Raw genomic sequence first — 16,946 nt, forward strand, 5'->3', positions numbered from 1 at the left:
AGTCCTAAACCTCTGAAATTGCCAACCTGGATTTATAATGATCTCCTAGGGTTTTGTTGACTGCTAAGCATTTAAATTAAAACCTATCAAACTCAACTTGTTTTTATTACACTATTTTGTGCATCAAATCTGCTTCTCCGCCTGTTTTCCCAAGCAGGGTCCACAGCATCAGTAGCCACACTCTTAAGTCATCTTTGAGTTCCTCTATCTTACCTCCCCACTGCATGCCTCCCACCACACACACAAAGCAGACCATGTCTCCCACCTGAATTCATTGTCTACACCTGTGCTATCCAATAGGGTAGCCACTATTGAACCCTTGAAATGTGGCTAGTGATACTGAGGAATTAAATTTTAATTTAATGATTTTTAAGAAGCCTCATGTGGCAAGTGGCTACCATATCGGGCAGCCCAGGAGCCAGACTCCTTCATGACATATATAAGACCCTTCATGAACTCTTTGTACCTAGCTTCTCTTTCTAGTTCCATCTTTAGGCCCTACCACCTCTCTCCTTATGCTTCTAAGTATTTTGGTATTTTATCCTAAGTGTGGGGGCAACTGTTGATGGATTTAAACAAAGTTCAGGATCAGATTCCCACTTCATGAAGATAGCTCTGGCCAGTTGTGAGGTGAATGGATAGTAGGGTCAAGACAATCAGGTTCTCGTGGTTGTCCAGGTGAACTGTGCTGTGACAGAAATACACAGAGTCCAGAAATTCTGACTGTTGTGCAAGCGAGGGGCGTTGGAAGATATTAACAGGTCTTTAATTGGTGATTATTGGTACTAGACAGATCAGGGAGGTGTGAATCATGCCTCTCAAGTCTCTGGTTTGCACAATTCAGGGGAAGGTGTGACCTTTCACTGAAGCAGAGAAAGGGGTTTAGGGGTAGAATCGTAAGTTAAGCTGTGGCGTGTTGGGTCTGACGTGTCTTTGAGACACTCAAGTGGAGTAATCATGTCCAATTCGATCTATGGCCTCTAGAAGAGATTTCAGCAAGAGATTTAAATTTGAGAATCATCAACATACATGTGGTTGACACTGTGATCCAAAATGAGATCACCTAGGGAGAGGTTAGAAGTGAAAGGACAAGGGCTGCTGGAATTCAGTCTCTAGAAACCTCAACTTTTTAAAAAGAAGGATATACTGGCAAAAGAGACTGAAAAGATAGGAGCTGGAACAAGAGGCATCTACACTGGATGTTAGGATGTGTGAACTTGAAAGCTTGGTGATGAAAGACTAACGGGAGAACGTTTGAACCTGGGACTGGGTGATGGAGACAGAGCCGAGGGAAAGTCTGGGAAGGATGGAGCCGTGGCACTGGGAGGAGGGAACACCCACCGAGATGGTCGCAGGTGCACTTGAAGAGGAAGGCTGAGGACCAGATGCCATGCCAGGAGTGCAGGTAGAGAGCAGACAGGGAGGTGACAAGGGTCAGGGTGCTCTAGTGATGACTTAAAGGCAGGAGAGCAGGGATCTACTGAAGGAGGAGAAGGAGCAGGGTGGGACTGCCACTCAGCTTCCAGATTGACATTCTGGGATTTAGAAGAGCTGGTTTCCAGTGTCCACTGAAAGGATGCTCTTTCATCAGAGAGGGAGAAACACTAGCACCACTACTTTTTGACTCCAGTAATTAGGTAAATTTAGGTCCCCAACTTCTGGAGCAGTGTTCCCTCTAAATGTTTTCTGAACTCTTTGCCTTAAAAAAAAAGTATACACATACACACACATGCTATTCTATGTATTTTAACATTAAATTGTACATATTTTAATACTGTGATCCACTTGAGATCCTTTTTGGAGTTAAGTATGGGTACAAAGTAAGAGTAAATCAATAATAAATTCAGAGAAGAGTTCACAGAAACATATTAGAAGGGCAGTGTTACAGCTGCAAATTCTTGCCCAACAAGTACAATTCTGTTATAGCTGTTTTGTTTAGTTCTTCCTAGCATATTGCCACATATAAGTGAATAATTAGCAAATATTTTGGAAACATTTTTATTGATAATAATGGGAATTAAATATTTTCATTTTGGTAACCCACAGTTTCTCCACCTTGGCAATATTTACATTTTGGGCCAGATAATTCTTTGCTGTTGGGGGCTGCCCTGTTTATTGTAGGATATTTAACAGCATCCCTTGTATCTCCCACTAGATGCCAGTAGCAGCCCCTAGTTGTGACAAAAAATATTTCTAGACATTGCAAAACATCACCCAAGGGGAGGAATCACCTTTGCTGGAGAACTACTCTGTGTATCTACTTTTATTTTTAAATTAGTCTACTTCCCAGTTCTTAAATGCTTATAGGCAATGGCAGACTCAAAATAGATGTATAGTGATGGATTGCAGCTCATTACAGGTATAATACACTTTACACAGTTTCTAAAACCTTGTACTACCCACATTTGGGCAGGTGCCTATTTTAAAGGCACCAAGAAAACTCCCTCCATCCTCAGGGGGAGCACCATTGGATTCCTTTTGTAAAGTGAAGAATTAACCTACATTTTCTGAGTTCATATTTTTTGCACTGGGTTTTTCTAAGCAGGGTGCAAGGAAGCTATATCTATTTTTGGTTAGTGTTATGTATAAAGAAGGAAGAAAAGAGGGCAAAATGTGGGTTATCTTTGATCTCTGGTTCCAAATTCAGCAGAGAGTATTGAGTTACCCTGAGGAAATGAGAACAGTAGTTAGTACCATAAAGAATTTCTTTTGAATGTAATTACTCCATTGCAATGATGGATTGATGGCTCAGGGAAATAAATAGGAATTTTAAGTAGTTTCAGGTCTAAACACCAATGGCAATTGAATTCATTTTCCTGAATCTTAATGTCTTTCTTCTTTGAATTAAGGTTTAAAACCCACCGTGGCCCTGTGTCAACAAAAGTGTAGACGGACGGGGACTCTGGAGAGCAATTATTGTTCCAGTAACTTTGGTAAGAAATAAAATCGGGCCTTTTCTCTTTAATCAGAAACTTGAGACTGCATGCTTAGTCTCAAAGGAATTGCCCTGAATGTGATGGTAAAGGGTTAGTTACACTCCCCATTCACCCACGAAAATGTTTTCCTGTTCACTAAGGTATAGTTGGCTAGTGTTGTTCAAAGTGTTAGATTTCACAACTGAGAAAAATATGTATACAGAAAATATGCTTTTTTTCACATAAACTTAATAATTTGACTCTTGGAATAGGATACTGCTACTCTGTGTATTCTGGCTGGCTCAGTATTCCTGAAAAATCCTGTATACTTTTTTTCCTCACATATTTTTCATGGAATATTTTTTCACACATCCGTAATTCCACTTAAGTAAATTAGAAACATATCCAGGCTGGCCTTTCTCAGAAGAAATTCACGTATTTCCTCTGAGTGTCCTTCCAGAGTACTAAATTGAAACTTGGGAATCTGAAATCTATTTGGAAATGCTTACAAATTGGAACTGAGGAGGTATTATCTAATGACTTAGAATTTCTCAGAGCTTTTTCCAATTGTAAAAACCACTTAAGAGCAAGAGATACCAAATTTAATTATGTTGGTTATTTTTTAAAGGAACATTTAAGAAAAGTCTTATCAGGAAAAGGAAGTTGCTAAAGCCTAAATAGGTTACACCCACAACAGAGAGTCTCCCAAAAGAGGCTTGCTTTTTCTGTGCCTTTTAAATGGTAACTGTCTACAGTCCAAAATGTTCTAATTGAGGGTGTGAAGGCACTGAAGAATCTAGGGCCCTAGATCTTACTGGAGTTTGCATGCTGCAATTCAAATAACAGGCATGAAAATGAAAACAAATTGCTGTCACATCCAGGTTAGTCTTCGGTGGGAGGTGCTTAAGGAAATCTCCCCCTCTATATCCTTTGGAGCCACCAGATTTCACTTGGCTATAGATTTAACAATTATCACCAGGAATCAAAGTAAGGCATAATAAGAATTCTGAACTTTGCACACTACATGAGCAGCAGCTTCTCACTTTATCCTGAAAGTGAGAACATGTCAGCCAAGTCCAAACTTTGATTTGTTCCATTGTGACTCTCTTCTGTGGCAAAATGACCAACTACTCACACCAGTGGCCCATTGGTTCTCAGCCTGCATTGCTAACACTCCCCAAGGAGCAGTTTTGGCACAATAACTGGGGGGGGGGGGGGGGGGGTGCTACTGGTTTTTCTGCGGAGGGACAGGGCTCATAAAACAGTCTCTCAGTGCCAAGTCCTACACCACATGGAATTGTCACCCACAAAATGCCAAAATCATGCCTTTGAGAAACAGCATCTTTCCTTCTGTGCCTCCAGAGTGAGACTCTTTCCTCTTATATCACCGTGGAATAAAGAGTGAGTTACATAATGAAAAGCAACTGAATTTTGTTAGGTGTTTTTGTTTATAAGCAAGAAAATGTTTTGTTATACCTCAGCTGTATACTTTGATTTGTTAAATGAAATAAACAAGGTGGATAAGAAAGAATATGAAAGACCCAGAAACAGATACTGATAATTAGAGATGGGGACCCATGGGATGAACAAAAGTTCAAGGAGAGAGGACAGTTGAAGAGAGGGGTGAGGGGAAAGACACAGAAAGGTAGGCACTCAACCACACAGACACAAAGACCCAGATCTTTGTAGCTCAAACCCCTACCATGCAACTGCTTAGTACGGTATTACCTCTAAAGATTCAAAGTCTTAATTGAGTATTCATAGGTAAAGGTTCATAAGCCTATGCCTTATTTGGTAAATGATCCCCATGTTGGATAAAACAGTGCAGAGAGCCCCTCTCAGCAGCAGAGTGCATTGCAGCAGGTAATTAGGTTTCTCTCCTAGGCATCAACACCTAACAACCCGGCTAACATTCCAGCTCCATGGCCTCTTTTCTTCAACCTGAATTTTGGTGACACATGTGCAGAATCACATCGATAGCTCTATTAGGGCTTTCTCTTGAACATTAAAATGTTTCCTATCTGAAGCTTAGAAGAACGTAAAATTATTTTCAGTTCTGCTTACATTTTTGCTTTCACTGTCATAATATATCTAAATGTTTCCTTCTGCAGTACTGGCTGGCACTGTTATCACAACTGTCACCCGAGGTGGAAGTTTGCATGCCACAGTCTCGATCATCAACATCTATAAAGAGGGAAATCTGGCAATTCAGCAGGCTGGCAAGAACATGAGTGCCAAGGTCATCGTGGTCTGCAAGCAGTGCCCTCTCCTCAGAAGAGGTAAGGAGGAAAACATTAGTCTTTCTTTAGGGAAGCTCAGGGACAGAGAAGGAAACGAAAGAGAGTCTGAGCAAGTCGTGGATCTTCCCCTGCCATGACTGGGGAAGTAAAATCAAGGCTAATGTGTTGTCCACTTCTGGTGTAGAAGGAAGGCCTTAGGAGTCCGGCAGAATTGGGCTCTAAGCCCAGTTCTTGTAACATGTGACAGAAGATGAGATAGTGGAAATGATGAATGAGTCCAAGAAGCATTTGAGGTTGGATCAATAGGGAACAGACACAGAAGGAGCGGTTCAGGGGAAAGAGATTTTCAATTATTGCACTTAAGGTGCTAATACTATGTTTAGAGGAAAATATCCATCAAGGAACAAGAAATTCAGAGCTGAAGTTCAGAAGAGAGAGGTATATATGGGCTAGAATTAAAGATTTGGGAATCATTTGCAGATATAGGTTCATTAAATCCACACATGGAAATGAGTTTAAGGGAAATTATGGAAAAAGGAAAGTTAAAAAATGAAAAAAGTCCGGGGCGCCTGGGTGGCTCAGTTGGTTGAGCGTCTGACTTTGGCTCATGTCCTGCATCGGGCTCTGGGCTGACAGCTCAGAGCCTGGAGACTGCTTAAGATTCTGTGTCTCCCTCTGCCCCTCCCTGCTCATGCTCAGTCTCTCTCTCTCTCTCTCTCTCTCTCTCTCAAAATAAATAAACATTAAAAAAAATTTTTTTTAATGGAAAAAGTCCAGAGCCAGAGGCAAGGAGCAAATGATTTTTTTTTAATGAGTTCTTTAACTTATAAAAGTAATGAATGTTCTATGTTTTTTTTAAAGTTTAGGTAAATAGAGAAGGATATAAAATAAAAAGTGAAGCCCTTTCCCTTTTCCCAGAGGTACCATGAAAAGTTCCCTCTAGAAAGTTTCTGTCTACAGAAAGCATGCAAGTACACACTTAGACAAATGAAGTCATGCTATACCTGTTCGACTACCACTCCCCCCCCCCCCCCCCCCCCCCCACCTCATGATCTATAGACACCTTTCCATAAACAGCACATATAGATAGATCTCTCTCTTTGGAATGGTAATCATGTCTGGTATCCACTGTGTGGTATACCACGATTTCTGTCTCCAATCTTAGCTGATGTGTTTCCTCAATCTTGTTACAAACCTCCCCCACAACTAAACCAAACCAATCCCTTCCCCCCCATACGCACACACAATAGAAATGAAGAGAGAATATCCACTTTAACAATTCAGGTTGTTCAGAAAAGTCTGGAGGCTCACGGCTTCACATGGATCCTTCAGAGGGAATCGCAAAGGCTCTGTAAAAGATTAACACTTCTTCCCAGAACTGCAGGAACATCAGATAATGTACATGTAGACACTTACCGTAAGGTCTCATAATGATGCTAACAGTCTGGCCTTGAGGTGGCATCTACCTGCCCAGCCCTCTAAGCCTTCACAGGCTCAAGACCACTATGAGGACAATGTTAGCCCACAAAAGAAGATTATGCAAGAGAAAAAGGACACACGTATTTCTCTTAAGACATACAGGCGAAGAGGGAGAATAAAGGAGGCGGTAATACACTCTGCCTTTATGACATTTTTTCTCAGGCAGTATAAATCTTCAGAGTTGAATCCAACATACCTCAGCTTAGGGCCCAGTCTAGACCTAACTTAGCCAGATACACTGTAATACAAAAAACCGTATAATGGATAGAAGTACTTCTTAGTACCTATTTGTTGTAAGGAACTATAAGAATGCAAAGAAATATATGATGCAACTATGCCCTCAGGAAACTTACATAGTACAAATACTTGAGATATTGAAAAAAGCTCAAGTCGACAACAGGAACATAAGACCGTGGATCATTAGTTGCCAAATGCTTGGGAAATCTAGAGTCATTATGGGATAATGACAGGCCATCTGAGGATGGCATGTCAGGGAGCACCGAGGCCCCTTGAGGAAGGACAGCCTTTCACATGAACACAGCGCATATTCAGTAAATACCTCAGACCCACAGCCCTGCAGAGCAGGACATGGCTGGGCCTCATCATTCCCTTCCATCTTTCTAGTGTTGGCAGAGCTGGAACACGTTCCTTACTGGAGTTTAGATTTTTTTTTCTGAGAGGCTTATACCTGATTTTATCCTAGATAGAACAAATGTATAATTAATTATACCATTTCCAGATCATTTTATCTAGATGTAAGTTATAGTCTAAATTGTATCGAAACGGTACACATAGAGAAAAAAATTATATATATATATATATATATATATATATATATATATATATATATACATATTTTTTTTTTTTAGGTCTAAACTACATTATTATGGGCCAAGTGGGTGAAGATGGGCGAGGCAAAATCATGCCAAACAGCTTTATCATGATGTTCAAGACCAAGAATCAGAAGCTCCTGGATGCCTTGAAAAATAAGCAGTGTTAACAGTGAACTGTGTCAGTTTAAGCTGCATTCTGTCATTGCCTTTGAAAGATCTGTATTATTCTCAGTAGAACAAAAATCTTATATTAAACATTGAGCATTCAGAAAGATTTATTCTTCACATGATGTAGGTCTGAGACCTCCGATATCACAGATGGAAGTTCTTTGCCTGCACAGAGAGGAGCAGATACACGATTGAAAACCTGCAGACTTAGCACGGTGATAGGAAACTGAATGTATTGAGCGTTGACAGTTTGGAAGCAGTTTATTTATACATCTCTGTAAAAGGATATTTTAGAAATGAGTTGTGTGAAGATGTAAAAAAGAGATTTTATAAGTGCAATATTTATAGTGATATTTGTTTTACCTTCAAGCATTTGCTCTGAGGTGTTATATTCTTCTCTTGCATTTTTTAAATCAATGCTTAATAAAATATTTTAAATGATTCTATCACAGCCATTAAAGTTGTTTTTTATAGAATATTCCTTGCTTTTTACATAATCAGTTTGGTATCAATTCACACTTTGCTGAAAGAGCATTCTAAGAACTTCAGGGACAAGATGGATAATGTAAGTGGACTATAATTCTCTGTAGAACCAGACAGTGTTAGAATGGTGTCCCTCAGGAATCCAGTGCAACTCCTTCATTTTGTAACAGAAAATTGAAGCTCGGGTATATTTGGTGACTTGTCTAGAGCACACATCTTCCAAGAGAAAGAACTGGCAACCAAGCTTAGGAGTCCTGACTCCAACCCAGTGCCCTCACTGCTCTAGAAGAGGCCCTCTCTACCCCAGAGGAACACCCTCTTATTCTGACTTTGCAGCATTTGGTCTTTGGTTTCCTAGTCTTTGGTCGTTTGATAGGACTTGAAATTAGAAGTGAGCCCGGTGCTCCTGTCCTGTTCATCCCCAGGCAACTGGATCAGGGTATATCAACTCGGATGCTTTCTGCTATTGCTTTTAAAAAAATCTGTTTTCCTTCAGTAGTGAAAGAGCCTTGAAAGGACTCCCCTCGTTTGCACCCAGATGTTTGAAATGCAGCTGTATCTGCAACAGCTCTGCCAACCAACCCTTAGGAGGTTGCTGGCCAGGAGCTGCGAAAGAGGGGACAAACCATCGCTGTCTGAAGAAGGTAGAACGAACATCAGGGATGAACCAAGACTTGGATCACAAGGTCTCTCATGGTACAACCAAAGTTTTAGAAATAAGGAAAATATTCTTTTGGGTAAAAACAATAATTCCCAACCCTACAGGTGACCAGACATTCAAAAGGCAAAAAAAAAAAAAAAAAAAAAAAAAAAGAATTTCAAAAGGAAGAATCCCTCTGTTTTGGTAGCTGGGCAAGCATAAGCAAGCAGTGAATGTGGGCTGCTTGTGGGATCAGGAATCATTCCTTAACCTCTCCCACTGGGCTGCCCATCAGTACCAGAGAACTCACCAGCTGAGAAAGTGGATGAACTTCAGGAGTCAGTGGTTAACTTCACTGGCCAGTGCCATCTTTTAGAAAGGCCCTCACAATCATCAGGACTTCACGGCTATGCCCAGCCAGAATGTAACTATAGAAGTCTAATTGACTCTAACCTTCTCAAGGCAAGTGACTTCCTTTCAAGAATGCATGTTATGAGACGTGAAAGTGATTACTAAAGATTTTAGTATTTTGAGGCACCTGGTTGGCTCAGTCACTAGAACATGCCACTCTTGATTTCAGGGATATGAGCTTGAGCCCCACATTGAGTGTAGAGATTACTTTAAAAAAAAAAGATTTTAGTCTTTTTTCTCCTTCATCTCTTCTAATTGGTGCATTATAGGCAACAGGCAACATGTGTGCAGCTATCAGCCACTTGCATTAACCTTTAGGAAGACTTTCATTGGTTTCCAAGTGGGTGCTTGAGTCACAGTGAGGTAAAAACTGGGAAAAGTAATCTGAACTATTTAAATCATTGACATCTCTGAAACAAGACTTTCAACTGTTTAGGGAAATAGTGGTTAATAATGTATGGCACTGGTTTGTCTTCTAATTAAATTATTCAAAACAGATAAGCTGAATAGTGGCAATGCTCTTTTTGGTCCAAAAACCATTTCTTAATTTCTTTCTTCAATAAATCACTTATTTTGACTAAAGTGGAGTTTCTTCAGTTATGAGTTGAAGGAGTTAGACTAGATGACTTCTAGGAATTATTTCTTTCTTAGGGGTTCTTTCTTTTTAAAATTTTATTTCTTTTTAAAGTATAATTGACTGTATTTTGTTTTTGTTTTTAGCTAATTGTACTTGGGGAATCAAATACACATGATGAACAAATTGGTGATCATACTAATACATCATAAAACATTTCCAGATCCTCTGCTGTGTTTCAGGGGGTCTTGCTAGCTTAATTTTCATCCTTTGAATTCAATTCAATTCCTATAACAAAAATATATGAATCTTGCAAAGTTCCCAAATCTTAAATTCTGTTACATTACTTACCTTACTCAAAGGTTAACCTTAGTTGAAGACATTTATCTTCTTTTTTTCTTTCTGTAGGAAAGTGCTACTGGGCTCCCATTATACCTTCCAGACTGCTGAAATGAAATAAACTAATAATAGAACTCTTCTTTAAAGAAAAGCCTTATAATAGAACAGCTACAGATTAGTGCTTTTTTTAAAGTTTATTTATTTTTGAGAGAGACAGACAGCAGAGTGGGGGGAGGGGCAGAAAGAAGGGGAAAGAGAATCCCAAGCAGGCTCTGCACTGTCAGTACAGGGCTCGAACTCACAAAGCTGCAAGATCATGACTTGAGCTGAAACCAAGAGTTGGAGACTTAACCAACTGAGCCACCCAGGCGCCCCAGTGATTTTTTTTTTTTTGTAATATTTATTTCTTTTGAGAGAGAGAGAGAGTGCTCAGAAGAGAGAGAAAGAGAGAGGCAGAGAGAGAGGCAGAGAGACAGGGAGACAGAGAATCCCAAGCAGGCTCCGTGCTATCAGTGAGGAGACCAACTAGGGGCTCAATCTCACAAACTGAGATCATGACCTGAGCTGAAATCAAGAATCAGACACTTAAATGACTGAGCCAGCCAGGCTCAGATTAGTTCTAATGCAAATTAAGTAATATTGCCAGAAACTCCTATTGCTTGAATTCATGGACATATTTATATACGTGCAAACAAATTTGCAAAAAAAATCTTCAAGTAGAAAACAAACATTTAAAGAAGTGTGTGGCAGTGAGGGAGCTTGCCCTAAGTATTCTAAGGCCCTTATATTGAGAGAGAGAAGGATAAAAATACTACTTTTAGAACTTTGAGAACTTAAGCCTTTATATTAAAACATCTAGGGAGGGGCGCCTGGGTGGCAGTTAAGCATCCGACTTCCGCTCAGGTCATGATCTCGAGGTACCTGAGTTCCAGCCCCACGTTGGGCTCTGTGCTGACAGCTCAGAGCCTGGAGCCTGATTCAGATTCTGTGCCTCCCTCTCTCTCTGCCCTCCCCTGGTCATGCTCTGTTAATATTAAATATTTTAAATATTAAAAAAATATATCTATGGCAACTATAAGAGACTACATAGTTTGAAATTTTTAAACTAGCAGAGAAAAGAAGGCAAGACATTAAAATGAAATCAGGGAAAATATCACAAAATGATGACAGAAACAAATGTACTGGGGTGCCTGGGTGGTTCAGTCAAGAGCCTGGAGCCTGTTTCGGATTCTGTGTCTTCCTTTTTCTCCACCCCTCCCCGCACTCACGCCCTGTTTTTCTTTCAAAAATAAACACTAAAAAAAATAACAAATCTCAACAAATTTCAAAGCATAAGTATCATTTGGACATCCTTCTCCAAAAATAATGAATAGTTAGAAATTAATAACAAAAGTAAACAATAGGAAAACAAGAAAAAAAACCTGATATTGGAAATTGAGAAATGTGCTTTTAAATAACTTATAATAAAAAGGAAATTATAATGGAAAGTATTAAGTATTAAAAACTGAACAATAGTAGAAATACTAAATTATTTTTAAAATGTTTATTTTTGAGAGAGATAGCGCAAGTGAGGAAGGGGCAGAGAGAAAGGGACAGAGGATCTGAAACAGGCTTCTGTGCTGAGCCCGACTTGGGGCTTGAACCCACAAACCACAAGATCATGACTTGAGCCAAAGTTGACGCTCAACCCACGGAGCCACCTGGGTGTCCCTAGAAACATTAAATTTAAAAATGTGTAGAGGAACACTTCAAAATACACTTCAAGTAACACTTTAAAATTTATAAAATTAAATGTTTACATTATAAAAGGGTGAAAAATAATTTGTGAATGACACACGTTAGGACGTTAGTAAAACAAGAACAGACTAAACTTTTAAAAGGTAGAAGGAAGAACAGAAATTGAGTAAAACGGTAATCATAAATACATAAAATTAACAGCCAAAAATGGATTCTCCAAAATGACTAGTAATTGACAAAATTCTTACAAGATTAAGCAAGAAAAGAAGTAAAAAGAACAAGAAAACAATTTAGGAATAAAAATTTCTGCTGATGTTATAGAATCTTAAAAGGTAACAAAAGGGTCTTATGAACCACTTCATGTAAATATATTTGAAAACTTAGATGAAGTGGACAAACTTCTAAAGGGGGGAGGTTACTTAACTCACTCAAGTAGAAACAGAATGCCAAAATTGTCCTAGAACCATTAAAGAAATCCAAATAGTAACTATAACTCTTTATTCAAATAAAACCCTGGGTCCAGATAGTTTTACTTAGAAAGTATACCAAACATCCAAGGGACAAATACTGCCAATCTCACATATACTATTCCAGAATATAAATAAAGAAGTCACAGATAGCGATTCTTTTTATGAAATTGGTATAATCTTAATACCAAAACTTGAGCAAACATAGGATCCAGTCTGATTTTACTTACGAACATAGGTGCAAAAAGAAAATAATTATCAGACAAAATCCAACAAACAAAACAGAACACAGTCAAGTTGGGTTTATCCCCAGAAACACGTGCTCGATTTACCATTAGGGAATCAATGTTCACACTTCACTGCGCTAATAGATCTGCTATGCCAACTAGAGAGATTTAGGTGCAACTAAACATGCAGACTCCTAAGAGAACCACAGGCCTTTCTCACTGTCAGGATCCCCAAAAAGCTATAGCACAAGGATCAGAGCTTAACAGGACAGGGTCAGACTTTCTACTTTAGGAGCCTGTGCAGCATTCTGGCAGCAGTTCACACAACCAGTTCACACGAGCTCTTTTCTTTGGCCTTCCTAGATAATGTCTCAGATGCCAGGAGACTTGACTCACGTAAGGCGGGTGCAGACACTCCAACTTAAAGCTCATATCTCCTCAGAAACCAGTATCTCTTGTATGAACTCCATAGGCATAGCTTCCAGACACCTCAGAGGACATGCCTCCTTGTAAGAGTTACATGCTCAGGAAGACCTAAAGCTGCAGGTCCCCTATCAGGTATTTATAGTTCAATTATAGTTCCTCATAATCCAATGCAATTTACCAACCAGGGTTCATTTATACCACACATAAATTTGTCTAGCAACATAGTTGACATGCTGTAATATCAGATTACTAGGTAAATTAAGCTGGAGTTAAACACAGGTCAATTCTTTTTTTTTTTTTTTTTCTAATGTTTATTTACTTTTGAGAGAGAGACAGACAGAGTGAGAGGGGGAGAGGGGCAGAGAGAGGAGACACAGAATCCGAAGCAGACTCCAGGCTCTGAGCTGTCAGCACAGAGCCTGATGCGGGGTTTGAACTCACCAACTGTGAGATCATGACCTGAGCCACCGCTTAACCGACTGAGCCGCCCAGGCACCCCAAACACAGGTCAACTCTTAACGGGGAGGGAAGGTTTCTTAGACTTACTTGCAATATATTAAAGGAGAAAAATCATTTGACTTAACGCAGAAAAGCATTTGATATAATTCAATATTTATTCAAGACAAAATAAACATTGAGGAAACTAAAAACAGAAGAGCTTCCTTATGCTGATGAGAAAACCTCCAGCAAATGGTGACATATTGAAAGCATTTTAATATCAGTGATAAGACAAAAATGCCTGAAGTCAACATTTCTACTGGTGAGCCTAGCCAATGTAGTTAGGAAAGAAAAAGAAATAAATGATATTGGACAGGAAGAAGTAAGACTTTTATAATGCAAATATAATTCAAATAGAAAACCCCCAAAACCCTGCGGGTGATTAGAATTGATAGTTTCACAAGTCTGTTCCTTAGATGTGTACATAACCCCTAACCCAAAGACAAAACATTGAATTTTTAAAAATCTTTTATAATTAAGCATCTTGAATTAAATATGTGAGGGTCATTATTCATACACAAACAGCCTCTTTTTAACATAGGATGTACAAGTGTGAGAGCGTGCATGGATGTATAGAATTGGATATTCAGACAGAGTAGCTCTGGGACATACATAGAGATTTGTTCTGAAGAATTTTAAAGTTGTTATTTAATGTTCTAACGTTTAAGTCATGGGGATGAAAGGTACAGCATAGGGAATATAATCAATGGTACTGTAACAGTGTTGTATGGGGATAGATGGTAACCACACTTGTGGTGAGCATAGCATAATGTATAAACTTGTCGAATCACTCTATTGTACACCAGAAAACTAATGTAACATTGTGAGTCAACTGTTCTTCAATTTAAAAAAATTTAAAAACTGGACTTCTTTGTTTTTGTAATTTATTTCTTCCTCTAAAAAACAAAGCCAACAATTAGGTTTAAAAAGGCTAAAATTTGATTATAATTTTGAAATGTTATATTTTGCTTGAGGGATATTCTGATACTAAGATTAGGTTACATTAAAAAAAAATTAATGCTTATTTATTTTTGAAAGACAGAATGCAAGTGCGGGCACAGAGAGGGAGACACAGAATCTGAAGCAGGCTCCAGGCTCTGAGCTGCCAACTGTCAGCACAGAGCCCGACGTGGGACTTGAACCCATGAACCGCAAGATTATGACCTAAGCCAAAGTCAGATGTTTAATTGACTGAGCCACCCAGGTGCCCCAAGATTAGGTTACATTTAAACAGTGAGATGAAGTTTTTGAGAACAGAAATATATTAAGAACATTTACAAACTTAAAGATTTCATAAAGCTGATCAATTTATAAGAAATTAATATTAACAGTGACATAATGCAGTTAAGAGCTTCCTGGACAAGGCAGACAAAGACTTGTATTCTCCTTCACAGTGTATCAGTGGGAGAACTTTCTGTTTCCTTATCTGTAAAATGAAAAAGTTGAATTGGATCCTGAGATCCCTTACAGATTTTAAATTGTTTCTAGATCCTTGAATAACCAAATTGATCAGGGTATAAAATTGCACAGAAATAAAATCATTCAGTTTCTCCATTCTAAACCCTTGGTCCCTCCATGCCTTGGTTTATGTTTTGGGTGGACTGACTCCTGATTTTCTATATATGCTTATTACCTCACAGTCCTTCTTTTCCCTCCTAATTCTTCCTCATCTCATTGGTCTGTTTCTGTCCTTGGTCATAAATTAAGTCTTTAATAAACTATTCATTTAGAAAAGCAAGGCCTTTTAAGACATCTTAAATTCCACTCTGTGACCAAGATGAACTTACAATGAGAAATAAATCAAAAAAGTAAAGCTTTGGGATATATCTTACACAAACAATAAATTGAGCTCAGGATCTCAGGTCAGTCATGAATCAGTCTTAGACAAATTACTTAAAATAGCGATTTTCTCACCTATAAAATGAGAAGATTGAAGTAGGTGATCTAAGTCTTCTTCCAACCCAATTTGCTGAAATAAGTTCTAGAACACACAACTGTTAGGTAAGTGTCTAGGATATTACACAAGCAGATCAAGCTAAATTTTCATTCAACAAATTTGTGCCATTCACCATCAACAAAGTACTTAAGCTGAGGATATAGAGAATACGAGAGCTGCTTCTGTCTAGTTTTATAACTTAGAAAAAGGAAATCCTCTGTATTAAAATGACCATTATAGAAAATACAGTGACTCTTTGCTATTTCCACTGAAATATTAAGGGGAGGGGATGAGTTTAAAATATTTAAAATTTAGAATATTAAAACAACCTCACAAAATTAAATTTCTGGATGAGCTACTGAGTCAGCTCCTTAAAATTCTTTTCACATAGCACTTGATAATTTTAATATCTTTCAACAAGAATAATTTGCCTAAAATTGAAGGATGGATTAAATATCTTTTCTAATGAAGAGACAGACCGATACACCCTAGAATGCAGCATGAAGAAAATGGAGCTTACCTGTCATTTATGTGGCTGTAAGTTTTTTTGTTTATTTTGAGAAAGAGTATGTGTGTGCATGATCAGGGGAGGCACAGAGATAGAGGGAGAGAGAGAATCACAAGCAGGTTCCCTGCTATCAGCAAAGAGCCCGATGCGGGGCTTGATCTCATGAGTCATGAGATCATGACCTGGGCCAAAATCAAGAGTCGGACCCTTCACTAACTGAGCCAGTCAGGCGCCCCACCATTAATATTTTCTTAATGTAATTCTGAATAATTAGGCCCAATTGGTTTACTCCTCATGACCTATAATCTCAGCCTATTTGGATTTTATAAATATTTTCTGAGGAAAACAAAAATTTCAAGGTTAATGCAATTTTAATAAAAACCCCCTTTTTTTGGTAGAACTTGATAGACCAATTCCAAAATTTACGACAGAGGAAGAAAGCTAGAATAGCCAAAATTATTTTGAAAAAATAGTACAAAATAATTTACCTTGGCATTTATTACTATATTTCACCCCACTGTGTTGTGTTAATGATGGGCTACTAACTTGCATAAGCACTGTTTTCTTTGGACTAATAATGATTTAGGTCTACTGTTATTTTTTTGTTTTAGTAAGTTTAGGCTTATGTATTTTTTTCAGGTTAATGAAGCATAATTTGTATTCATTAGAATTCACCCTTTTTGAATGTACCATTTGATTATGCAATCAGTCTTCTCCCACTAGATCTTAATAACCAATGGTCTGATTTGGGTTTCCATAGCTTTTTTTTTCTAGAATGTCATGTAAATGGAATCATACTGTATGTAGCCTTTTCATCACTTAGCATAATACTTCTAAGACTCATCTATGGGGGGGCTTGGGTGGCTTTGTTGGTTAAGCGCCTGACTTTGGCTCAGGCCATGATCTCAGTTCTTGAGTTCGAGCCCCATGTCAGGCTCTGTGCTAACAGCTCAGAGCCTGGAGCCTGCTTTGGATTCTGTGTCTCCCTCTCTCTCTGCTCCTCCCCCACTCACACTCTGTGTGTGTCTCTTTCTCAAAAATAAGCAACCATTAAAAAAAAAAAAA

The 16,946-nt window shown here is 38.6% G+C and overlaps 1 protein-coding gene across 3 annotated transcripts in view; it reads left to right on the top strand.

Annotated features, from left to right (window-relative positions):
* Nucleotides 1–8,078, top strand: part of PCOLCE2 (procollagen C-endopeptidase enhancer 2) — a 61,323-nt gene extending 53,245 nt beyond the window's left edge. For all 3 annotated transcript variants that reach the window (XM_042903206.1, XM_042903207.1, XM_042903208.1), the window contains 3 exons: nucleotides 2,850–2,933; nucleotides 5,027–5,194; nucleotides 7,504–8,078. In XM_042903206.1, the coding sequence (XP_042759140.1) occupies nucleotides 2,850–2,933; nucleotides 5,027–5,194; nucleotides 7,504–7,634 (383 nt within the window). In that variant the 3' untranslated portion in view covers nucleotides 7,635–8,078. The remainder of the gene's footprint in view (nucleotides 1–2,849; nucleotides 2,934–5,026; nucleotides 5,195–7,503) is intronic.
* Nucleotides 8,079–16,946: the final 8,868 nt, after the last annotated feature.

The sequence above is a fragment of the Panthera leo genome, chromosome C2 (assembly GCF_018350215.1).
Source record: "Panthera leo isolate Ple1 chromosome C2, P.leo_Ple1_pat1.1, whole genome shotgun sequence".
Lineage (NCBI taxonomy): Eukaryota > Metazoa > Chordata > Mammalia > Carnivora > Felidae > Panthera > Panthera leo.